This window comes from Argentina silus (assembly GCF_951799395.1).
Source record: "Argentina silus genome assembly, chromosome: 11".
NCBI lineage: Eukaryota > Metazoa > Chordata > Actinopteri > Argentiniformes > Argentinidae > Argentina > Argentina silus.
In genome coordinates this window covers 6394469-6420964 of record NC_139665.1, presented here as the reverse complement: position 1 = coordinate 6420964, position 26496 = coordinate 6394469, and the positions used below count along the sequence as shown (strand labels likewise).

General features: G+C 44.2%; 1 protein-coding gene across 4 annotated transcripts in view; it reads left to right on the top strand.

Moving 5' to 3' along the window:
* The first annotated feature begins 2563 nt into the window (after window positions 1–2563).
* The window catches only part of LOC310812342 (uncharacterized protein), a 36524-nt gene continuing 12591 nt past the window's right edge, over window positions 2564–26496 (top strand). For 2 of the 4 annotated variants that reach the window (XM_083680855.1, XM_083680854.1), the window contains exons 1-21: window positions 2564–2703; window positions 3726–3788; window positions 4572–4739; window positions 5960–6109; window positions 6321–6446; window positions 7772–7927; window positions 8329–8505; window positions 8663–8785; window positions 9306–9419; window positions 9717–10035; window positions 11081–11196; window positions 11339–11456; window positions 12645–12736; window positions 13043–13193; window positions 17365–17483; window positions 17601–17724; window positions 18556–18689; window positions 20463–20572; window positions 21104–21272; window positions 21366–21470; window positions 21860–26476. In XM_083680855.1, coding sequence (XP_083536981.1) covers window positions 3744–3788; window positions 4572–4739; window positions 5960–6109; window positions 6321–6446; window positions 7772–7927; window positions 8329–8505; window positions 8663–8785; window positions 9306–9419; window positions 9717–10035; window positions 11081–11196; window positions 11339–11456; window positions 12645–12736; window positions 13043–13193; window positions 17365–17483; window positions 17601–17724; window positions 18556–18689; window positions 20463–20572; window positions 21104–21272; window positions 21366–21470; window positions 21860–26476 — 7233 coding nt within the window. In that variant the 5' untranslated portion in view covers window positions 2564–2703; window positions 3726–3743. The remainder of the gene's footprint in view (window positions 2704–3725; window positions 3789–4571; window positions 4740–5959; window positions 6110–6320; window positions 6447–7771; window positions 7928–8328; window positions 8506–8662; window positions 8786–9305; window positions 9420–9716; window positions 10036–11080; window positions 11197–11338; window positions 11457–12644; window positions 12737–13042; window positions 13194–17364; window positions 17484–17600; window positions 17725–18555; window positions 18690–20462; window positions 20573–21103; window positions 21273–21365; window positions 21471–21859; window positions 26477–26496) is intronic. The other 2 variants (XM_083680856.1, XM_083680858.1) reach the window with 2 other exon arrangements.

Sequence of the window (26496 nt, the reverse complement as noted above, 5' to 3'; positions counted from 1 at the left end):
TAGTAATTGTTTGATTTAAAATCCAAACTTTTGGAGTACAGAGCCAAAAGAAGAAAACATGCTACTGTACCTATCCTAGTAGTTTTTACATTTAAAAAAAGCTTTTTTCAAGTCAATGATATTGTGATTGTGGCTAATTTGAAAAGAGACATTGACATTACATGTTCATGTTATTATTTTGTTTTCTTCAAAATGTTCTTGTTTCCTACCTTGGGGAGTCATGATTGGGCCTGCATTGGGCACCTCCACCTGCATTTTTTCCTTCTGCAGCACCTCTGCTCTGTCAGGACAGCTTTGGAGATTGTATATCTGATGGCAACCTGGGCCATGACCAGCTGATTCAGAACAGCCTTGTATCCCAAGGATTCCTCCTCTTTCACGTCTTCAGTGACACTGGCAAGACAGACCATCTCTGCAGAAGGATCTGTGTTGGAAGAAACAAGACAAGGTTCAAGAGATTGTGATTGTGGCTAATTTGTAATAAATTCGACTTTGATGCAATCATAATCCATCTGAAGTGCAAAAAGCATTGACATTACTATCCAATGGGTTCATAGAACAGTAAATAACAGAAATATGAAAATATCATATTGGAATTGTATAAATGTTTTATAACTACGTGAAGCACTATAAGCAGTCCAAACTGGCCAAAACCTGAGGTTCTCTGGTTATATACCTCAAGGGGAAAGCAGCAAATGAAATGATGAGCATGTCAACGATCATATTTTTTCTTGGAAAACAAATGTAGTAAAATACATGTTTTTGTGTACATGAAAAAAGCAATGCACACAACAAAGTTGACGTTCCTTTTCCATATTGCGTGGACACGGATCATGGGCGAGTGCGCACACGCGCATAATCCCTACATCTCCACAGTGGCTTTTGACAGATCTGTGTTCTCTGAGCGATAATAAGTGGCAGGTTCCAACAATAAGACTTCCGGTTTCGTTTTAGATAGATAGATAGATAGATAGATAGATAGGTACTTTATTGATCCCCGAGGAGAAATTAAGGCGTTACAGCAGCTCACATCACAATCAACATCAAAATAAAGTGACAATAGAATAATAGAATATTAAAATAGACATCTGAAACATTCTATACAGTAAGAACAGTTTTCTTAATGAACTTGTTCAGCCTCTTGGTGTCACCTTCCTTGATGCTGCCCCCTCAGCATACCACCGCGTACGGCACTGCGCTGGCCACCACTGACTGATAGAACATATTCAGCAGAGTCCTGCACACACCTGAGCCTCCTCAGGAAATAAATCCGGCTCTGGCCCCTCTTGTACAGGACATCTGTGTTACCAGTCCAGTCCAGTTTATTATCCAGGTGCACCCCCAGGTACTTGCTCTGGACCACCTCCACGTCCTCTCCCTGGATGGAAACAGGAGACAGGGGGACCCTAGTCCTCCTAAAGTCCACCACCATCTCCTTTGTCTTGCTGATATTGAGTAGCAGGTGGTTCTGCTCACACCACTCAACAAAACTGTCCACCAGTCCTCTGTACTCGGTCTCCTGGCATCCACTGACACATCCCAGTAGCAGAATCGTCCGAGAACTTCTGCAGATGGCAGTCTCTGTGTTGTGCCTGAAGTCCGAGGTATGGAGGGTGAAGAGGAAGGGATCCAGAACTGTCCCCTGGGGGGCGCCAGTGCTGCTCACCACCTAGTTCGACACACACCCCTGCAGCCATACAAACTGTGGCCTGTTGGTCACGTAGTTCGTAATCCAGGAAACAATGGGGGAATCCACTTGCATCCTCAACAGCTTATCCACAAGTAGTAAGGGCTGTATGGTGTTAAATGCATTGGAGAAGTCAAAGAACATGACCCTCACAGTGCTGCCAGCCTTATCTAAATGGGAGTGAGCTCTGTGTAGCACGTAGATGATGGCTTCCTCATGCTGCTCCACACCTCTCGTGTTGTTGTTCTGCAGGCTGTCCTCCATCTTCCGCCTGTAGGTGTCCCTGCTCTCCTTCAGCTTCTCCTTGAGCTTCCTCTGCAACCACTTCAGTTCTTTCTTGTCACCAGACCTGAAGGCTCTCTTCTTGTCATTGAGGAGGCCTTTGGTCACTTGTAATCCAAGTTTGTTGTTGGGAAAACACTGCACCCTCCTAGTAGGTACGGTGTTCTCCACACAGTAGTTAATGTAGTCTGTGATGCAATGTGTCCTTCCCATGTGACTCACAGAGAACTTCCCAGTCTGTTGTCTCAAAACAGTCCTGCAAAGCCTCATCAGCCTCCTGTGTCTCTATCTCTATCTATCTCTGTGCTCTATGCAATCCAGCAGTCTTTCATCTGGGTAATTTGGATATTAGATTATTATTACAAACCCTTAAAAACACAAACAATACATTGAGAGCATTAACTGTTTATTTCCAGATATTTCAATAATAATGTGTGATTCCTTTATCCATATATACTATTTCTAAATGCTTAAACAAGTTTAACTTGGGCAGTTTTATTTTGAAGAAATCCTCATTGATTTACACCGGAGGTAGGTGGGTGGAGTTCCACTATTATCGTTCACGGAACGAGAAGAGTTCTTCGTCGGCTGTTTGTTGACGAATATGGCTACTGATGGCTGAAGGATACCTCTGAATCTTTAACGATTTCTCAACCCGTGAACATAATCATGGGGTTTCTCAAAGTGTCTTCTTAGAGCGTATCAAGTGACGTGTTTATGAAGCAGTAATTCAGGTAAGCTTTTGTAATGCGCTATGCAGTGACAGTGCGAATAAAAGCAGCTAATGACGCTAGCTTGCTATCTAGCTGCTAAATAGGCTATCATCACATTGCCAGAGCCCAGACGGGACGAAGATACAGGAATGCACACTTATGCGTTTTGCCATCTAGATCGGCTTTTAGCCTGCACGTTCAATAATTTCACAAAACGTCATATTTTGTTAGTTAGCCATCTGTCGAGGGTAACACAGCTAACGACGCGTTAGCTTGGAACTGGAACTCTCCAGACAGCTGAGACGCAAAGCCAGCAGAGACTAGCTGAGGTGTTGACGTAGTCAGGAAAAGGTTACTAATATGGAGAGGCCGGATGACATTCAGCTGGTCTTGTTAATTGAATTAGCCTCAGAATGCCAAATCGTCCTGTGTGTGATTATAAGGACTGTTCTGTTCCGGGCCAGTGAAACCGAGGAATGAGATGGGGAGGGCATGGCCTCGAACTGAGAACAGGCTTGCTGGTATGCGTGAGAGAATTAGGTTGGCCTGATTTTCTCCTGTATATCACGTGAGATGGACTTCGCAGATAAGTGCGTTCGTCTTCCGGCAGCATCGGTGCACTCAGCAAAATGATATTTATAATATTGAATATTATATATGGTATATAAGTATGGTCTCCTCACCTGCTCAGCCACTGAGCGTTGGATTTGACACACTGGCCAGGTTTAGTAAGATAGCAGTTGAGCAATGTGTGTGCTTCCCCACCCGGTGACATCCATGTGAGTTCCTTTCCATCATCACAATGGTGCATTCGGAGGCATCACTTTTTTCTGCCAAAAGCAACACCAATGAGTTACAGAACTTTACTAAAGCTTAAACTTCAGTGAGATACGATTGGTCACAGACAAGTCAGAGTTTTTGTTACAGTTCTTTCTGCTCAGATGAGGCTTGGCCATCACTGTCTCATTTGTGTTGCTGGGTATGTTTATTTGTTGGAGGTGTGGTTGTGAACTAATCTTCCTGTGTTTCTGTTTTGTTTTCAGGAATAACTTTTCTTAACCATGCTGAAGTGGTTTTCCAATGAAGAGGGCATGCCTGGCCAGGAAGTAAGTGTACGTAGTGTGCTAGATTACACCTGTTTTTGTGTGTGTAACTGTTTATTCATGTGTATGTACATCAGTGTGTGCTCATGTGTGTTTGCCTCACGCCCATAGTCCTGAGCCCTGGACTTGGCATGTCACTGCCCTGCTCAGGCTCCCATCATGGTGAATCTGAGACAGTGAGGCATGGCGAGGCATGTCACTGCCCTGCTTAGGCTCCCATCATGGTGAATCTGAGACAGTGAGGCATGGCGAGGCATTAGGGAGAGTGCTGAGCACACAACTTTGACTGGGGGGGGGGGGGGATCATAGCTGCTATTTCCTACAGTCCCATTCGTTGCTGCCTGAATCCCCCTTCCCCCACCTCCGCCCCAGTCCGCTGTGGTTAACCCTCTGCCTGTTCCCGAAACAAATCCATAGCCCCATAGCGCACAGCCCCATCACTTGACTCCTACCCCATAGCCCCTACCCCTTTGATGTTTTGAAATTGGCGATAACCCAGATATGTTTATGCAATTTAATAGATACTGGCCATTGTGCATACCCCCCCCATTTCTGGCCTACTCTTGGCCCTCTGTCCCAGCAAAGATTGGTTCTCTTTGTTAACACTCACAGATTGTTGTCTCTAACTCTGTCAAATCTTTTCCTCTCTCTCCCTGTTCTGCATCCGCCATCTCACTCTCTCCCCCTCTCTCACACATTCACCTCTTTATCCAACTCTCCCATGACCCGCCTACTACCTCTCCCCCATCTCCTTTCCTCTCTCTCTCTCCACCCTCCACCACCCAGGCCCCAGGCTCTCCCCAGGGGGCAGGAGGTGGTCCTGGTGCTCATGGCCCGGTTGCCCTGTCAGAGGTGACGGAGCGGCTGTCCCAGACAGAGCAGCTGGTGGCCCAGTTGAAGGAGCTCATCAGGGAGAAAGACACAGAGCTGCACACCAAAGACCAGCAGCTCAAGGTGAGGCCCCTTGTCCACTGCAGTTTCCTGATATGTTGCTATGTGGTCAGGGTCCTTCCTACAAAGCATGTTGTAACCCAAGCCCTAAGTAATCCTTATCCTGGATTGCACAACGTTAATCATGTTCCCAAACTACGATTGAGATGTACATCTTTTCTCAGATGTACATCTCAAGTCAGGAATTTCTTGTCATCTGGCTTTTGTGTGTTTGTACATCAAAGATGTCTAACATCTTTGATGTACAGGACAATACTATCCTTGTTAATTTGTAGCATGAAAGGATTATTGGGAAATGTTTCTGAAACATTGTTCTTTTGGGTTAGGGTTAGGGTTGAAAATGTTTCTGAAACATGGTTCTTTTGGGTTAGGGTTAGGGTTGGGATTGAAAATGAAATACTGTACAAAGTATCACCCTTCTTAAAACAAGCCAAACAAAGCTGGTTACAATTTCAATGTTATCCTCCAGAACAGTCAGATCAAATATTACAGCAAATCATCTTCTTAAACTCAAATATGCTGATTTGAAGAAAAAAAGCAAAGTTTACAGAAAAAAATGTCTTCTGTCTGATAAGGCAAGCTGTTAACCATCACAAACCATTCTCTTTTCAAACATCCTTCACAGCTCTTGTCACCACCTTGTGGTGGCTTTCAGGCACACGTCTTCACAACTCATGTCTGTTGCAGCAGCAGCATTTAGGTACACCACTGTTGCGATGGCAGTATGAACCTTTTAAACACTGACTGAGTGGAGGAACTCAGAATGTCATCGAATAAAAACACATGAGTCTACTCTGACAATACAACATGTCACTGATATCGGGGTTGTCAGACTTCATGCCGCTTGTTTAGTCTTCTCAAGATTATAACACTGCATTCCAAAGCACAGTATATTAATGCACCACTCACAAATTCAACCGACCAACGTGTCGACCAATCTGGCTAGTTGTGCTTCAGGGAGACAGCAGCTGGTCTTTTAGCCATAAATAGCTGCTTTGTCATATTTATAGTTATGCGTATCATGATGTCATGCTGCTGATGTGATGGGCTGTGTACTGCCTAGGCCAGTGACATTGCTTGATCAATTAGGTGCAAGGAAGGAACAAAACCCAGCAGACCTCATGGACTAGAGAAAGAGTACACACACACAGGTCATATCTCTGTCTGTTTATGGACTAGAGAAAGAGTACACACAGGTCATCTCTCTGTTCATGGTCCTGCAGGCGGAGGAGGCAGCGTGCAATGCCAAGCTCTCCAAGATGCGTCTCCAGAACAAGGCCAAGGTGACCTCCCTAACCTCCCAGCTGGAGGAGCTGAAAAAACAGCAGGCGCCCCAGAGCGGCGATCAGGACACCCCCACCCACAGCAGAAAGGTAAAAAACATAGACACACACACACAGACCTTGGGTTGTCTAAAGGGTCTTTGTATTGGATTGACATGATGACTTTTCCAAGTGGCACAAACTGCACTTGTTCTGCTCTATCAAGAGCGTATAGCAACTAAAGAACACAACTCTGCATCTCAACCCCTATCTCCGTACCTTTGACCTTTAACCCCCCCATGCCCCATGTGTCCTGTTGCAGGGAGGTGCGGAGGGCGGCGAGCAGGAGCATGCGGCAGCCAGCCGGGGGAAGATCCTCCGCCTCAGGAAGAAAGTGGAGGAGCTGGAGCATCACATCTCCCAGAGAGAGGAGGAGCTGGGTGTCAAGGTACACAGCCGCTATGAGCATGTCATAGAACCGTCCTCATAGAGCATTATGAACAGGCAGTTTATGAAGCTAAATATGGTGTGCTCGCTGTATTAAACACTTATGAGAAAAAGGTGTCCTTGGTGGTAATTGTACATTAAGAAGCCCTTTATTGTTATGAGTGAAGAGATAAGCTAGTCAGGAACATATTAGCAGTAAACCATGCACTATTGGTGGGTGAGGGAAACCTGTTAAGGGAGGCTGACTGCGAGGTCTCGGTACTCAATATCAAAGACCATTGTTCCACTCTGTTTTACTTTTATGAAAAGTACACAACTTTGGCTACTAGATGGTAACAAGAGAATGAGAACCTTTCGCATAAAGGAGAGTACGATGTTTTCCTGACCAGCTAATAAGCGAAGCAAATTGCCTCCTTGCAAGAATCTGAGGAATGAGTTACCTAAGCATTAGCTTTCCAGCAAAGTGCCCTGAGGCCATAGGTAGCCAGGTGTTTGCATTCCTGTCTACACTAGAAATTCATAGACAATTCAGAATTGCCTATCATTTCCTCGAGTATGGGGATGTCAAATGGCTCAGTGTTGCTTATCAAAGTGCAGTTATCCCATATCAGTAGCTTTTATGTGCTGTGTAAACTGAGTGTCATCTTTGTGGTTCAAGTTACTCTGTGTCAGCTCTTGTGTGTGTTTGTATGGTTTGACTTGTATTCTACACTCACAGGCCACTTTATTAGGTACACCTTGCTAGTACTGGGTTGGACCCCCTTTTGTAGCCCATCTGCTTCAAGGTTCGACGTGTTGTGCGTTCAGAGATGGTCTTCTGCATACCTTGGTTGTAACGAGTGGTTATTTGAGTTACTGTTGCCTTTCTATCATCTCGAACCAGTCTGGCCATTCTCCTCTGACCTCTGGTGTCAGCAAGGCATTTTCGCCCAGAGAACTGCCGCTCACTGGATATTTTCTCTTTTTCGGACCATTCTCTGTAAAATTCTCTGTAAAATCAGCAGTTTCTGAAATACTCAGACCAGCCCGTCTGGCACCAACAACCATGCCATGTTCAAAGTCACTTAAATCACCTTTCTTCCCCATTCTGATGCTCGGTTTGAACTTCAGCAGGTCGTCCTGACCATGTCTACATGCCTAAATGCATTGAGTTGCTGCCATGTGATTGGCTGATTAGATATTTGCGTTACCGAGCAGTTGAACAGGTGTACCTAATAAAGTGGCCGGTGAGTGTAGGTTGTCTGTGTTGTTTGTGTTGTATACGTTTTGTGTGTGTGACTGTTCATCTCAGTGTGTGTGTATAAATGCTCATGTCTCCTGAATCAGACACGGGAGCTGGAGGCTCAACGGCAGCGGGGCGAGGACATGGATGCCATGTTGGTGGAGAAGGACAGGAAGCTGGCAGAGAAAGAGGCCTACATTGTCCATCTACAGACGGCCGTGTCAGGAGACCAGACCGCCATACCTGCACAGGAGCAAATGGTAAAGTTGTTCGCTTTAGTACATTAAACATTATTAATCCCCCTTGTGGTGAACAGGAACACACAAGGAGACTTGGTTTAGGGTAGATGCTAAGTGGGATCCTTGGGATAACCTACCTTAAACCCTAACCCTTACCCTAACTTTAACCATAACCCTTACGTAACCCTAAAATAAACCCTTACCTTAACCATTTTAAATCTCACCTTCAATGGGGTGACATCAGAGTTGGTTCGTCCCATGCATCCGACTTAGCATTTACCCTTGTTTTAGTTATTAGAACTCAGCCTATGGATTCCAGACCAAGCAGTCTTATACTGTGTCCCAAAGAGCTTCTGGATGCAGCAGCGATGAACTGCCTGTCTTTCATGTGAGGTTTGACGTTAATTCACCCTGTTCGACAGTCTGCGGAGGAGAGCGGGACCCTCCAGGAGCTACAGATGCTGGTGCAGAACCTGACCAAGAAGGTGGGCGAAGGAGAGGAGCGCTACAGCCTGCTACAGGAGCAGACTGAGAGCCTCCAAGAGCTGCTGGTGACGAAGACCAAGTACGAGGAGAAGGAGAAAATGTACATGCAGAACGTACGTACAAACCTCTCAGTCGGCTACAGCAGCCCATATAGTTGACATCCAGGCTTCTGGGTTGTTTTTTTTATTAGACTTTGCTTGAAATGAGACCCAAAAAATTATCTTGTTGTAGATGATCGCTCCATGTTATATGTAATTTTGACGTTTTCAGATCCAAACATTCAAAGACATCATTCTCCAGAAAGACAACATGTTGATGGAGGTCAACCAGAGGCATGAACAGGAGCTCTTCAAGCTGGCAGCCAAGTCTGACGCCAGCGCTGACCTGGAACAGGTAGACTGGACAATGGAGTTTCTACATTGTGTTCCCCATCGTAGTAACTGTTTCAAATGCGTTGTTGGTGGTGTGGTTACTCTGAAGTTACTCTGCTTAAGTAATGGGACAGTGAAGCATTTTTTTGTCTTTTGGTTCTATACTCCAAAAGTTTGGATTTAAGAATCTAAAGCTTTTATTTGAGGGTATTTGTGTACATATTGGTTTCACCATTTAGAAATGAGAACACTTTTTAGATAGATAGGTACTTTGTTGATCCCTGAGGGGAAATTAGGGCGTTACAGCAGCTCACATCACATCACAAACAACAACAACAAAATAAAGTGACAATAGAATAAAATAAAATAGAAATCTGAACATTATATACAGTAAGAAACAGTCCAGTATGATTTAACATCCCCCCAGCCTGACTCTGATCACCCCGATCAAGCCAGCCGGAGGAGGAGTTGTACAGCCTTATTGCGGCAGGCAGAAAGTGCACCATGGGTAGTGTCGTCTCTAATGTCGGTGTACTCTCCAGCTCCTGAAGGCCCTGAAACAAAAGCTGCATGAGAAGGAGGAGGTGCTGCTGGGTAAAACTCAGGTGATTGACGTCCTCCAGGGAGAGGTGGATGGCAGAGACCAGCAGATAAAGGTGAGAGGCTACTGACCACTGCCCTTCTTCTGCAGGCCAGATCTGTACACACACTGAGGGAGAACGCATGTGCAAGGGGGCTGCTAAGGGATTTTTGAAGAGTGCAGCACTACTTTGCTGCCAGGTTTTTATCTCAGCCCAGAGCTTACATACCTGATTTAACAAATTAACTTTTAACCAAAACCATTAATAGATGAATTTGGTATTTTGGTCCCGGGCTAGAAACAGCTCACACCTAAGAAAAAAAACCCCAACTAATTCAGGTCTCTCTCTCAATCTAACCCTCCCTCTCTGCAGGACCTGGTGGAGCGGATGCGGCGGCTGCAGGTGGAGCGTGAGAGCCTGCAGTCCAAGCTGGAGGCAGAGAAGCACGTGATGCGGGCACAACTGCGTGACCTGATGGAGAAGCACCAAGGGGAGCTACGCCGCACCGCAGAGAAGCACCAGGCCGAGCTGGCAGAGCGGCAGCAGGGGCTCCCTGCGCAGCTGGAGGAGCTGAGGAATACAACTGCCACCCCGGCCTCCATTCCGCCCACGGCACCAGCGAACACGCATGAAGGAAGTGGAGACACGCCCACAGATTCGGCCACAGCCAAAAGGATAAAAGCACTGGAAGGTAGGTTGCCGCTTTTCAGTGGGACCTACAGTTGTGGCGATGATTTAGTTTTTTTTGCATACTTGAGATGAGTCTCATTCACTCAGAAATGTATTTAGAATTAGATGTGGAAATTATATTATGTAGTAGTAGTAATAATAATAATGCATTTATTTTGTATAGCGCCTTTCTCAGTACACAAATACACTGGAGAATACATGGAGAAAACAAGAATAGTTAGAGAAAAATGTAAAAGTAAAACAAAAGCACAGTCAGTAAAAACAACAATAAAAATAGTTAAAGATTAAAAGCAAGTTTAAAAAGATGGGTTTTGAGGGATCCTTTGAAGGAGGAGAGCATGCTGGATTCTTTGATGTCGTTTGGGAGAGTGTTCCAAATAGTGCGGGCTACAGTGAAGAAAGCCCGGTCCCCTCCAGGTCCGGTGTTTAGTTCTGGTGACGGGCACAAGGAGGTTGGCATCAACTTAACGGAGACTGTGGGTAGGAGTGTGATGGAGGAGGAGGTACCTCAGCCTGGAGGTAACAAACGCATGGATGAGGATATCTGCATCACTGAAGGACAGGGGTGGAAGAACATTCCTGAGGTGGAAGAAGGCAGTTTTAGCCATGTTTGACATGAGGTTCAAATGAGAGGGTGGAGTACAGGATGATGTTGAGGTTACGGATCTGGCTTGATGTGGAGACAGTGAAGCCATCAATGTTGAGGGTGAAGTCTTGGGTAGAGTGGGAGAGGGACAACAAGTACGGTTTCTGATTTATTGTAGTTCAGTTTGAGGAAGTTGGCTTGTATCCAGGACTTGATTTCCAACGGTGATGCCAGTGGAGCAAACCAGATCGAGGATATGGCCACGGTTGTGTGTGAGAAATTAGTGAGGGCTAAACAACCATGGAACCATTTTTTTCATTCATGAAGATGTAGATGCTGTGTTTATGGGCCTGTCCCTGTATAATTCATGTAGTTTTCAGTCTGCAGTGCAGGGCTGTTTGACTGGGGTATCATGTTTTCAACTGTGTATTCATTCCCTCTCCTCTCTCTTTTCTAACAGCTCAAATGAAGCTGAAATCAGAGGAGGCCAGTAAATCGGAAGGCAAGTTCCTGAAGATGAAAGCGTGGTCCAAGTCTCGTATCAGACAGCTGGAGGATGAGCTGAGGAAGAGCCAGGTGAGAGACCTGTTTAGTCCACACTATAGGAGTGTATGAAGCCATGAGGCTTCAGATAATTAAACTGAATGACTGGAGGTAATAGCTGAGGGGTTTGAATTGGAGATGATCTTGTCTTTGCCCTTTCAACTTTGACCCCCAGTCTGGAAGCACAGCCCCCGACTTGACCACCCTACGAAGCCGCATCACAGATCTGGAGGAGGAGCGAGAGGAGACGCTGTGGAAGCTGGATCAGTACGAGGAGATCAAGGCCAAGAACGGTAAGCATTGTCGAAGTATGTGTGAAGAAGCCAAACCTAGATCAAGAAACTCTTCAAAACATTAGGCCTGTATCTAATTTGTCGTTTCTCTCGAAAATACTTGAGAAAGCAGTAGCCCAGCAGCTCACTACGTTTCTGAAACAGAATAGCATGTATGAGACCCTTCAGTCAGGTTTTAGTCCCCAGCATAGCACTGAGACAGCTTTAGTCAAAGTAGCTCTGCGTCTGTCTTTGTACTTCTTGATTATAGCGCCGCTCTTGATACTGTGATCATATTGTCCTTCCAGAACAATTAATGAGTCTTGTTGGTTCGCGACCGGCACTGGATTTTTGGGACCGATACCGATTTTTGGAGGGCAAAAATCACTGATAACTAATATCTGCCGATTTTCTATATGTATATACACTCACTGAGCACTTTATTAGGAACACTATACTAATTCTGGGTAGGGCCTCCCTTTGCTCTCAATTCTTCGTGGCATTGATTCCACAAGATGTTGGAAACATTCCTTTGAGATTCTGGTCCATGATGACATGATTGCATCACACAATTCCTGTAGATTTTTCTACATTTTTCAGCTACCACATCCCAAAGGTGTTCTATTGGATTCAGATCCGGTGACTGGGAAGGCCACTGAAGAACACTGAACTCATTGTCATGTTCATGAAACCAGTTTGAGATGACTTTTGCTTTGTGACATGGTGCATTATCTTGCTGGAAGTAGCCATTAGAAGATCGGTAAATTGTGGCCATGAAGGGATGCACATGGTCAGCAACAATACTCAAATAGGCTGTGGCATTCAAACGATGATTGATTGGTATTAACGGGTAAAAACGTGCCAAGAAAACATTCACACACCATTACACCACCTCCACCATGAGAAGATGTACAGGTGTTCCTAATAAAGTGCTCAGTGAGTGTGTGTATATATGTGTACTTTTTTATATATATATATATATATATATATATATATATATATATATATATATATATATATATATATTGTGTGATTTTGTCTGTATGTTTCTTTTATCCCCATGTGCCTTGTTCTTACAGGGCTTCTGTAAAAGAGACTCAGGTCTCAGTAAGATCTCCCTGTATAAATAAAGGATGAATATATTTTTAAAACTCTTTTGGGGCTTTGTATCGAGGGTTACGTGTGTAAACATATGATTTGTGCTTTCAGATCTGCTGGAGGCCAAGCTGGTTGTGTACGAGGAGCAGCAGAGGAAGATGCAAGCAGACCTGGAGCAGGTCACCAAGAGGGCTGCCTCTCAGGTCAGAGTTCAACCCCTCGCACCCTGCAATGCACTCTCTTCCTCTGTCGTCTATGTGATGGGCAAATCTTTTTAGGAAAACACTTTTTAGGAATTTTAAAACTGCTTCCCTGATATATTTTTGCAATGCAAGATTCAAATTATTGAATGCATGTTTTTTTGTCTTCAAGGTTCCTGTTTACTTGTCACTCTTCAGCGTAAACCAGAAAAGCTAATAACTGCTGAGTCATTCCCAGCTAATATCGCTAGTATCGTCCCCATAATAAATGTTTCCCTGTGTCTCTACCCCACCCCCACCCACCCGTAGGCCAGTGAGTCTGGCAGTGCGGATGACACTCAGAGCCAGGTGCTGGAGTGGCAGGAGATGGTGTCAGAGGCGGTGACAGCCAGGGACCGCGCCAGGGAGGAGAAAGCCACGATGGTCCTCAGAATGAGTCACATGGAGGAGGAGAGAGAGGGTAAGGGCACTGCCAGGGGGTGACGGGACACTGCCAGGGGGGGACAGCCACACTGCAAGCCATTACTGCTGACAATTGTCCACACTGACAAAAAAAAACACCCACCCCTAGTGGTCAAGGGTTATGTAGCACAAGAGGACTCGACATCCCATCAGCCACTCTTGGCACCCAGACACTGGTAAAAGACAGAATGTATAGATGCTTACCTACACTTACGATTGTAGTCGTTGTTTCTGACTCCCAGTTTGACACCTTTAACTCTTCTCCCTTCATCTCATGTTGCTCTTCCCGCTGTCATTATTCAAGGAAAGCATTTGTGAGGCAGGAGGAAATGTCTAGAATGTTCTGTTTTTATTTGAATATGTCTTCTGTTGTTGTTTTAAGAGCCACTCACTGTCTGACTGAGCATGACTCTTTTTGTTTATGTTTGTTTTTCTCCCCATCATCCGTCTCGGCGAGCATTTCGTTGGTTCAGCGCCGCCCCCCACACACCCTGCCCCCCCTCCCCCTCCACCCCTGCTTCTCGGATGGGGGCAGCCGCTGAGAACGGTTTCCCATCAGTTTTGTGCATGCAGGCAACCCCCCCCCCCCCCAACCCTCAGCCATAGTCCTTCTCGCTGTACTGTTCGCTGTTTCCCAGGATCCTTTGCTCTGCCCGGTTAAACTGCAGGCAGTACAGGGGTGGCCTGTGCTTTAGAGTCCTACACCATTTTGTGTTTCTTTCTTCCTCTTCTCTTTTCTTTCCTCCTACTCTACTTTACCTCCCTCCCCACGTTTCCTCCCTACCTTTCCCCTGGACTCTTAAGTAAAGACCTCACAAGTATCCGTCCTTGTGAAGGGATTGGTAAACACATTAACACAACAATGATACGTTTCTGTGGTGGTGGGAATATTGCAATAATCAGCTGTGTCGATTTTAAGTCCTCATTATTTCTCTTCCTGGTGTTAGCATTAGCCTATGCTAACACCATGCTAACACAGCTGATTATTGCAATATTATTATTATAAATGTTCACAATACTGTATCGATAATCCAGGCCTACCATTGCAATCTTTAAAAAAATAAAAAATAAAGTGTGGGGGGGTTCCCTGAGTTCTATTATTATATCAATAATGTATGCTATACATACTGTACAGACACACAACACAGTAGGTTACTTTTTTCATTTTTCTCAAACGATCATTACACCTTCGTACCTCATTGCTGTCATTTGCTTCTGTGATGCTACCTGCTACTGTCATTGCTTTTGTGGCCATAGCAGTTGTTAGATCCAGGCCCACTCAGACTTGATGAGGATATAATCTATACATCTTTATTGTTTTTTAGGCCCCATAGAATGTTAGTCATCAGGGTTGGGATCAATTCCATGTAGGTTGTCAATTTGGGGGATGAATTCAAATTCAAAGAATTGACTGAATTGAAATGTGATTGTCCCCAACTGTGACAGTTATCCATCCTTTGGATCCCATTGTAGAAAGGAAACAACATTGTTTGTGGTTTAGCACACCAGGACCAGAATTGTGTAGGCCTGCGTCATTGCAAAGAGAACCAGATGTGGAATTCTCAAAGACATCCATTTGCACTCAATTGATTAGCTGACATGCTGAATGGTATCACTATTGGTTGCAGTCATTTGGGACATTGGTGGGACTTGACACTGCATGCTTTCTCTCTGGGTTGCCTTCAAAGTTGGCATAAAGTTGAAAACACTTTCAAACAGACCAGAATAAACATTTTTATTGGAAAAGTTCAGGTTTTACCTCCGTTTCAAAGTGTTTTCCACAATTGTTCTTTTGAATGCCGCCCTGGTCTCTGCTTTTCCCATGCTATCCACACATCATTGTCATTGTCAAGGTCAATGCAAGCAAGCGCCTGCTCCCGAAAGAAGGAATTTAATTTTTGTTTACCAAACAGTCATCAACAGTAAACTGATTATGGGTAAAATGGTTACCCTTTTCTCTATCATTACCAACTCAAGTAACACTATTACCAACAACATACAATATTCCACTTTTGGCGTTTGCCTACATTGACCGCTGTGCACTTCATCCACAATCGTCAGACACTAAAACCTTTCTTTTCTTACACCCTTTGCTTGTAGCTACCCCCCCTCCCCCCCCCCCAATATTCAGCCTGATATCACAAAACGGATGGGAATGTGTTTTGTGCAAATTGTTGCCACTGATCAATTTGATGTCCATGTGATAATGCTATGCTACCCACCCACTCCCCAAATCACTGCCAAACAACCTACCTCAGGATACTCTTGAAACCAGAAAGGCTGTGACCTCCATCCCCTGTCCCCCTGCTTCCCAGATGGCAAATCACCATTTATACAGTGCCTTCGGAAAGTATTCAGAGCCCTTCACTTTTTCCACATTTTGTTGTGTTATAGACTCAATTTAAAATGGATTAAATTAAACAAATTTGCAATCAATCCACACACAATACCCCAGAATGACAAAGCGAAAACATGTTTTTTTTTAAATTTCAGTAGATTTAATCAAATTGAAATACAGAAATAACCTAATTTACATAAGTATTCAGACCCTTTGCTATGACACTCTTTAAAATTAGCTAAAATGCAAAAATGACATCAACAAGTCACTCTAAGTTGAATTGAGTCTATCTTAATGCAAGGATGATAGTTCATGTAATTTTGGAATGAATATCTTTGTTTTCATAGGGTCTCTGATTTGCATATGACTCAATTACACACTGTGTGGATCAGGTTGTCATTACAAACTGAGCAAATGGAGAGGAACAAAACTGCTCAGGAATGCGACCCTGAGACCTGGGGAGACTTACAAAAATCTACAAAGTTGAACGGTGGAGAGGAAAAAGCACAGTCGATGGGACATCCTCAGTCACTCTACAAAATTGGTCTATAACCAAGTGGCCAAAAAGAATCCCTTAATGGAAAATAATCTCTCTCATATCCATAATTGTGTTTGCAACAATGAATTCAAGTGATACAGCAAAGAAAGAGGCATTTAGTTTGGCACAAAAAAAAGAAGAATAGTGGTAACTGCATCAAGTTATGGGTATGTTTGTCACTGGCAAGGACTGGGGAGTTTGTCAGGATCAAGAGAACATTATGAAATTTGCCGAGTTGGTAGTGACATCCTAATCTACACACTGTGTAATTGATTCCTATGCAAATCAGTGACTCTATAAAAACTAAGATATTAATTCCAAAATTACATGAACTTGCATTAGGATGGACTCAATTCAACTTATTGAGTGATTTGTTGATGACATTTTTGCATTTTAGCTAATTTTAAGAGTGTCATAGCAAAGGGTTTGAATACTTATGTACATTAGGTATTTCTGTATTTCAATTTTAATAAATTTACTGAAATTTATTAAAAAAAATAACTTGTTTTCGCTTTGTCATTCTGGGGTATTGTGTGTGGATTGATGGCAAATTTGTTTAATTTAATCCATCTTAAATTGAGTCTGTAACACAACAAAATGTGGGTAAAGTGAAGGGGTCTGAATACTTTCCGAAGGCACTGTAAGTTGACTGAAGTTTCCCTGAGTTGTACTGTCAGATGGCACCCCTAAATCTCACCCTGCGTAACTTCAGCCCCCCCCCCCCCCCCCCCCCCCCCCCCGCTTTCCTCTGAGCGTTTGAATGCAACCTGTTTCCCCATGTGATGTAGATTAAAAGTGTGCATGGCTTCCACCAGATTGCTGCTATTGAAAAGTCACACAGTACACACACACACACACTCACACACACACTCGCACATATTTTTAAGAAAACATGCATTCAGAGTCTGGAGTGCCTTTTGTGTTTTCTCTCTCTCTTCTCTCTGGAGTGATTGATACAGCACGTTTGCTTGTCTTATGCCGTCATGTTGTCCATGTCTGTTGTCTTTGTTTGTAGTGTTGGCGTGAGTATGCTCTCTGCAGTCTTTCCCTCTTGTCTTTCTTCTCCTCCTCCCCTCCCTTTCTTTCCATCTCTCTCTCTCTCCACCTCTCCCTCTCTCTCTCTCTCTCTCTCTCTCTCTCTCTCTCTCTCCTCCTGTCTGTCTTCCTCCGATCATCCTCTTCCCTCCCTTCCTTTACATATTCATTGCATCTATAACACAACCCCAACTCCCCTTCCCTGTGGCACAAAACTGATTGAGGATGACTGGTTCTTTCCTGGCTGCTCCGATCCAGCGCTGGCCAGCCGGCAGCAGGAGTTGGAGGAGGAGCTGGCCCAGGCTCAGGCCCAGGCCCGGGGGCTCGGGTCCCACAGGGGCAAGAAGCTGGGAGGCCCCGCCGAGCGCAGCCTGCAGGTACGCAATGAGACTGCCGCGCTGGGGGAGAGTCAATGGCAAGCAGTACAGGGTGTCAGATAACAGGATATAATATTACTGTTCCCACTAGAATGAGCGCTTTGTCTCCCCCCGCAGGAAGACTTTGAGTTTGACGTGCAGCAGTCGTTCCAGGACGCCCGCAGTGCGTCAGAGAGCACCACCCCAATGGAGGGGGAGAACATGGGAGGTTGGTGGCCCGAGTACAGTACCCCTGACCCAGGTGTGAGACCCGCTAGACAGTTTACGCTAGCATGCACATCTGCCCATGGTTGTTTTGTCTACTGCCACCCGCCCACCATTTTGGGAGTCTTGAGTTTTCATTGGGTTGATTTTCGGTCATTTCGTCAACATAACACACTTCTGCCGTTGGGTTTTTTCAACGTGGTTTGTTGTTTTCTCAGTCTAACACGGTTCAACCGCAGTGTGAATATGGCATTTCGTTGACTCATAACTTGACAGTTATTATTTTATTATTTTGAACATGTGCATGCTGTTTGAACTGCCTAGCGTTCAAAGGCTCAGTAGACGGTGTAGTCCATGTTGAATCCATTGAACTCTTGTCAGTTCATATGAATGTAGGTGGAGAGACCACCCCATCTGTGGTAAGTGTTTGTTTTTGTTGTTTTTTTGCTGTTTGCATGCGTGGTTCTTTTTCCTCTCATCTGTCCCTTGTGTTTGACATATTCAATTTTACTGAAAGGTTAAAGGTTTGAGTCACTGTCCGATATAAAATGCAAGGTGCTGTATTTTTTTACTTTCCTGTTCTTGTTTGATGTCCAAAAACTCTTGACATTGCATGTTGCATGAAGTCATCAGTCAAATGGTAATGCTCTATTCTCACTGTATGTATGGTGGCAAATTGCAAATTGTTGTTATGCTATGATAACAATTCTCCTCAGGTTTTCCCTGCATTGGGAACTGCATTGATAATGATGATGGTGATGATGTTAAAACAGATTGGAATGCAACCAAATTCCAACCAAAGTCCCTTTCCTTCCTCTGTGACTATCCCTCTGCCTCCCTCCACTCACCCCCCCCACCCCTCCCCCAGAGGGCTTGCGGTCGGTCGTGGAGGAGTTGGAGCTGGAGAGGAACCAGCTGCAGGAGCAGATCCTGGGTCTGGAGGAGCGCTGTCAGGACCTGGAGGACCGGCTACAGCTGCAGGCCCGAATCGAGACACTACAGGTAACACCTCACACACCTATTACACACACACACACCAGGTAACACCTCCCAGACCATCACACAATCACACACATGCACACACACTCCAGGTGACACCTCACACACACACACACACACACACACACACACACACCGGGTAACACCTCACAGACCTGTCACAGTATCATCAGTCATATATCATCTGTATGTCACACATTCATACACACCAGGCTTGGGGTATATGTACAGTGCCTTTGGAAAGTATTCAGACCCCTTTACTTTTTCCACATTTTGTTGTGTTATAGACTCAATTTAAAATTGATTCAATTAAAAGAATTTGCCGTCAATCCACACACCCCAGAATGACAAAGCAAAAACACATTTTTAGAAATTTCTGTAAATTTATTAAAATTGAAATACAGAAATACCTCATGTACATAAGTATTCAAACCCTTTGCTATGACACTCTTAAAATTAGCTAAAATGCAAAAATGTCATCAACAAATCACTCAATAAGTTGAATTGAGTCCATCCTAATGCAAGTTCATGTAATTTTGGAATTAATATCTCTGTTTTTATAGAGTCACTGATTTGCATAGGAATCAATTACACAGTGTGTAGATTAGGATGTCACTACCAACTCGGCAAATTTCATAATTTTCTCTTGATCCTGACAAACTCCCCAGTCCCTGCCAGTGACAAACATACCCATAACTTGATGCAGCTACCACTATTCTTCTTTTTTTTGTGCCAAACTTAATGCCTCTTTCTTTGCTGTATCACTTGAATTCATTGTTGCAAACACAATTATGGATATGAGAGAGATTATTTTCCATTAAGGGATTCTTTTTGGCCACTTGGTTATAGACCAATTTTGTAGAGTGACTGAGGATGTCCCATCGACTGTGCTTTTTCCTCTCCACCATTCAACTTTGTAGATTTTTGTAAGTCTCCCCAGGCCTCAGGGTCACCTTCCTGAGCAGTTTTGTTCCTCTCCATTAATCTATAACACAACAAAATGTGGAAAAAGTGAAGGGCTCTGAATACTTTCCGAAGGCACTGTATATGTACCACCACCACCCCCCCTCCCCTCCCAAAATGTAATTTTGTTACTTGTCATTCTTGTTATGAGATGAGTTTTGCTTTGCCTCTATTCTGCTTTTGACTGATTTTGATTGCCATTATTATTATTCAGTAAATTGCATGTTCCCTCCCCAAGAACTAGGATCATGTAACAAACCCTTCTAACACAGGTGACGTTTGATGTAGATGAAGCAGAACGGCCATTTTGGGTTTCTCAGGTGTGTTTGTGTCTGTGTGCGCTAGAGAGAGCACCTCTTTGCAGTGAAGGCTAATCGTTTTGGCTTGTTTGTTTTTGAAAACCACCGTCTTGTGTTCACGTCTTGCGAACAGTGTCACAATGCTATATTGATCATGTTTTGCCACCAATTCACTGGATGTGAACAATAAATTCACTTACAGGGGGAATCTACAACCACCATAAAAGGAGCTCTGTAGGTATATCGAATTCTAAATCAGACCATGATAAAAATCATTTTGACCCAAAATAAACACTAAAGAAATCATTTAAATTATACAATGCCAAACAGCCTGAGAAAGCTGATATCGGTTCCTTTTATGCTGTTTTGTTTTTGGACTAAATATCCAACACCAAGGGATTACAGCTTTTGTTTCAATATGTGTGTGGTGAGATGGAGTGAGTTTCCTCCCAGCTTTGCTGTGAACTTTTCTCCAAACTGTGTTGACCCCTCCTTCACTTGCCTATCCCTACAGAATGAGTCGGAGAGACTCCACGGTCAGCTGGCCAGCCTGCGTGGCCAGCAGAGCAGAGATGCAGAGAAACACCAGCTGCTGGTCACCAGTCTCAACGAGCAGCTCCAAGGGTAAGCTAACACTTCATCCTCTATCCAAATACACCAAGATCAAAAGTCTTGGTTATACACCCTCTACCACGGCCAAACAAAGCATTCTTCCTTTTGTATCATCACTATGAGAATTACGTCTTATAAACTGATGAATAGGAAAAGTGTTTCAACATCAATACGTGCAGGTTATAATAGTGCTGGAAATACGTTACGTTCAATGCAATCTCTCTGCTTTTCAAGTCAATTTTAATCATAACACCAGTGGGTAACACTTACATTATGTTGCCTCTACACCTGTGTAATGACAGTCAAAATGTATTTTGCTACCTGATGCCAGAAAATTACTTTCTTACAGCATTGAAACTGATGGTTATATGATTAACGTGCCAGTCCTAGTTACTTGTGTAATTAATGTAAAGTGGATCCCACCAGGGATTGTTGTGATATATTTATATTATGAAAGTGGTTGTGATGTATTGTATGCGATAATGGTAAGGTTAACTCATATGTAACCTGTGAAATGTGTCCTGTATCGTCAATGCCCTTCAGATTGAGCGACACCCAGGAGTGCCTGGAAACATCACTCATCGAGAAGGAGAACACGTTAGCCAAGACATCTGAGAAACTGGAGCTCATCGACAGCCTCCGAGACTCTTTGAAGGAAAAGGAAGCACAGCACAAAGATGTCTATGACAAGCTACTTCAAACTGAGCACAATGTAAGAACGTTAGTCCCTGCCTTGTTTGTTATTAACTGGTAAATGCCAAATTGTATTGTAAACAAGTAATGGGACCTTCTGTTGTTCTTTCAGCTCACTGAAGGTCTGAAAAAGTGCAGTACATTTGAAAAACAGTCTTCAGAACTGAAGGCTGCAGTCGCAGACCTCACACAGAGGCTAAGTGTGCTTAAAGACAAGGTATGTTATTGGATATGAATATCATCATCTCCATTACTACTTTAATTTTTTTTACTCAATTTAGGTAAATTTTTCCCTCTAGAAAGTGGAGGAGTGCAGCTCTTTACAAAATGAAATAGTGCAGCAGAAAAACCTTGTAGTCGAACTGTACGGTGAGGTTGAGTCCTTTAGAGGAGAATGTTCACGTGTGTCAGCATCTTGCAGACAGAGAAGAGATTCCACTTGGGTAATAACAAACCACTCCTTATACCATGCAATTAACTAATTACTATGTAAACATATGTTAATACAATGATACTAGAGTAATAACAATGTAACTACAGAAGTATTGTGCCAGTTAACTGATTTCTGCCTCCAGTGACATTCCTGTACTTTCTCCTAACCTGTAGACGCAGAAGCAAGAGGCCACAATAGAGACTCTTCAGAACGACCTTGATCAGACAAATGATGAGCTGGACAAGTTAAACAACACCCACCTGGAGGAAAGGGCTCAGCTGATTCACGACCTTCAGAGCTGCGAACGGGAGATCGACAACCTCAAAGACACCCTCTCGGACAAGGACAAGGAGCTCTCCACCCTCTCTGGAAACATGGCAGAGTATGTCGAACAGATCACGGTGCTGAAGCAGGAGATAAAGCACAAGGAGGAGGACCTGGTCCGCACTGAGAGCGCGCGTAGTAAAGCAGAGCGGGAAGCACAGATCATCAGAGGCTCACAGGACACAGACCAGCAGTCTCTTAATACCAGGATTGCAGAGCTGGTGGAGCAGCTGAAGGACACAGAGGGTGAGCTGTGCAAGGCCAAAGAGGAGAGAGAGTCTAGTGGGGTTGAGGTGGTGGAATTGACAAAGCAAGTTGAAGAGGATAAGCGGACCATCCAGGACCTTCGCGGAGAAGTCCAAAAGCAGAACATAAGCCATTGTAATCATCTTCTGGAGTGTGATGCACAGATTTCTTCGCTGAAGGAGCAAGTGACTGTGGCCTCTCAGAAACTTCAAGAGTCTGAGGGTGCCATCACTCAGCTGAGGGATGAAAAAGTCTCCAACGAGAATCTGAAGGACCAGCTGCAGGACAAGGAGCAGACCTACGAGAGAGAACTCAAGTCCTTCAAGGAGGAAAGGAACAAGCTTCTTGCAGAAGCAGCCAAACATAATAACGAGCTGCAGAGCCTGTCCACAAAGCTAGGGGAGCAGGTGGAGTGTCAGGAACAGTTAAAACAAGTGATGAAAGAAAAACTGGAGACTATATCCTCTCTGGAGGAAAAACTAATGTCCACTCAGAAAGAGGCGGAGGGTGAGAGACAGAAATTTAGCACTGAACTGAAAGCCAGAGATTCAGAGAAAGAAAACTTAAGGAAGGAACTCCAGGGTAAATCTGAAAATATCTCAAAGCTCAAGATCCTCTTGAAAAACATGAAGACTGAGAAACAACAACTGCATACAAACCTGAAGGGGAAGACAGAAGAACTTCAGTCTCAAAAGAAGCTTGTAGACGATTTAACTGAAAAAGTTTCAGCTGCTCTCAAGGTTAACACCAGTGTGAACACACAAGTTAGCAACCTTACAGCAGAGAATAAGAGACTGCAACAGGAAGTAGCTGAAAAAGAATGCATCACAGAGCTAACAAATGAGAGGGACTCTCTACAAAACAGCATTTCTGCCTTAGAAACACAACATTCAGAAAACTGCAAAATCATAGAAAGGCTACTAAAAGACAAGGAGGAGCTCAGTGTCAGAGCCAACGAACTGAACAACGTCCTAGAGCAAAACAAACAGTCATTTTCAGCAAATTTACTGGAGAAGACAAATGAATGTAGTAATTTCACCAAAACTCTCAGGGAGACTGAAGAGGCAGTTGCCCATTTACAGGAACAAGTTGACACCTTGAACACTCAGATCAACAAGCTCCATCAGAACATGGCTGAAAAAGAAAAGACTGTCACAGATCAGAACTCACAAATAGAGGCCCAGCATAACCAGCTGGTGCAACTCCAGGAGACAATGTCTCTTCTACAAGAGCAGGGGACTGCCCTGAAATCAGGGCTTATGGAGAAGGATGCAACGTTGCAGCAGAAAACGGAGGAGTGCAGTTCTTTACAGAATGAAACGGTGCAGCAGAAAGACCTTGTAGCAAAATTGCAGGGTGAGATTGAATCCTTTAGAGGGGAATGTTCTCAACTGAGTCAGCGTCTTGTAGAGAGAGAAGAGACCCTCAGACACACAACGCTTGAGTGTCAGAACCACAAAGATGAGCTGAACAAAAGGAATGAGTCTTTGATGTCACTAAGCAGTCAGCTTGGTGTCATGAATGAGAATGCAGCAACGCTGGAATCTGCAAATAATGAGCTGAAGACCACTCTGAAGAACCATGAAGAAGAAAACAACAAACTGAAGCAGGAGATGGACCAGAGGCAAGCTGAGGTGGTTGGCTTCCACAGCCATATCCAGGCACTGAGTGAGCAGAATCACCAACTCCGAGCTGCATATGAGATCAGAGAGAAGGAACTTGCCCAGCAAACGCAGGTTGCATCAGAGCTTGATGGAAGGCTAATTGTGACTTTGGAGCAGAACACAAACCTGAGCTCACAACTGAGCAGTCTGGCAGGGGAGAATGAGAAATTGCAAAAAGAATTGGCTCAAAAGGTGGAATCCATTTCAGAACTAATCAAAATGAGGAGTGCACTTCAAGATAAGATTTCTAGCTTTGAAATGCAGCATTCAGAAAATCGCAAAATTATTGAAGGGCTATTGAAAGATAAGGAAGAGCTCAGTGTAGCAGCAGATGAATTGAACAACGTCCTACAGCAAAATAAACATTCAGTTTCAGAGAGTTTTCTGGAGAAGACAAATACATTTAGTGATCTCATCAAATTGTTTAGGGGTAGTAAAGAGGAAGTTATGAGATTAAAGGAACAAGTTGACCACTTGAGCACCCAAGTTACTCAACTCAACAACAACATGGCTGAAAAAGAAAAGACCTTCACAGATCAGAACTCACAAATAGAGGCCCAGCAAAACCAGCTGGTGCAACTCCAGGAGACGTTGTCTCTTCTACAAGAGCAGGGCACCGCCTTGAAATCAGGGCTCATGGAGAAGGATGCAATGTTGCAGCAGAAAACGGAGGAGTGCAGCTCTTTACAGAATGAAATGGTGCAGCAGAAAGACCTTGTAGCAAAATTGCAGGGTGAGATTAAATCCTTTAGAGGGGAATGTTCTCAACTGAGTCAGCGTCTTGTAGAGAGAGAAGAGACCCTCAGACACGCAACACTTGAGTGTCAAAACCACAAAGACGAGCTGAACAAAAGGAATGAGTCTTTAATGTCACTAAGCAGTCAGCTTGGTGTCATGAATGAGAATGCAGCAAAACTGGAGTCTGAAAATGTGGAGCTGAAGACCACTCTGAAGAACCATGAAGAAGAAACAAACCAACTGAAGCAGGAGATGGACCAGAGGCAAGCTGAGGTAGTGGATCTTAGGGACAACGTTCAGGTGTTAAATGAGCAGAATATCAGGTTAAAAACAGAGCTCCAAAACTCAGTCTCAGAAATGTCCAAGACATTTGAAGAAGTGTCAGTTCTCAGGGCAGATCTCTCAAACAGGGACAGTCAGGTGTCTGATTTAATAGAGCAGCTGACAGCAGCCAGTTCAGATAAGGAGAGCATAGGTTTGACATTGCAGCAGAGAGATGAGTCCCTAAGACAGCAGGAGATGTTCATGAAGCAGTTACAAGCCAAATCAGTAGAGGGTGAGGGTCAGATGAGCCAGAAGACTGAGGTAATCACTGAGCTGCAGACACAAGCCCAGGGGCTTCAGAAATGCCTTCATGACAAAGGTGTATCCTTACATGAGACTGAGAAAGAACTGGGTCGCCTCAGAGAGAAGTTCACCTCAGATTATTTGCAGCTTAGAGGTCAAGTAGAGTATCTAACCTCTGAATCCTCCTTATTGAAAGATATGTTGAAAGAGAAAGAGCAGGCCATCTTTGAGGCCCAAAGTACCACCACAGCCGTGAGCGAAAGCCTAAATTCAAAACTCAAAGCCAAAGAGTCAGAGTGTGAGAGCTTGAAAGAGCAGCTCTCAGACCTTCAGCAGTCTGTTTCACAGCTCAACAATATCCTCAGTGCACAGTCCACAGATCAGACAAAAGCCCTTCAGGATATGCAGAGAAGAGCAGATGAAGCAGCCCTCTTCAAAGCCCAAAGTATAGAGTTGGTGTCACAGCTAAAGGGTCAGATTCAGGAACTGTCTGCTGAGTCTGCAAACCTCAGCAAGTCAGCAGAAAAGAAGCAAAGTGCCTTTGTCGATCTCCAAGAGAAGTATGCAGCTCATTTAGAGGAGCTGCAGAACATTAGGAAACAGCTCTCCCAAAGAACTGAGGAGATGTCCAGTCTTAACAAGGCCCTCGGGTTCAGCAATGGTGCAGTTCAGGCGGCAGAGAGCACTATAGAGGCACTAAAAAACGAGTCTTCCTTACTTCGTCAGGAACTTCACCAAATCCGAGAACTCAATGTTGATCTTTCAAAGCAAAAGGAAGATGCCCTTGCCATCCATCAAAAGAACACCTCATCATTAACTGTTGAAATTGAGAGACTGAAGTCACAACATCAGCATGTGGCTGTTCAGGTGAATGCACTGACTGAAAACCTTGAGCAGAGAGAGATGGCCCTTCATGCTATAAATAGTCAGTACACAGCACAGGTGAAACATGCAGAGCAAGTTGTGTCAGAAATGCAGAAACTAGAAGAGCAGAATAAGAAGCTAAGAGAGAAGGTCACTCTATCAAAGCAAGAACACCATCAGCAGCTTGATGCAGCCATCAGTGAAAAAGCACATCTGCATCAGGAGGTTCAGAAACTCATCGTGCAGAGAGATGAACTTGGGAGGAGCTACAGCATCCAGATACAAACAATGCAGGAGCACTTGAACCTCCAAAAGCAGCAGCAGTCCAGCAGCATGAATGAAGTTATGGAGAAAATGATGGCTGAGAAAGAAAGACTACAGGTTGAGGTTAGTGTAAAAGGTGAAGA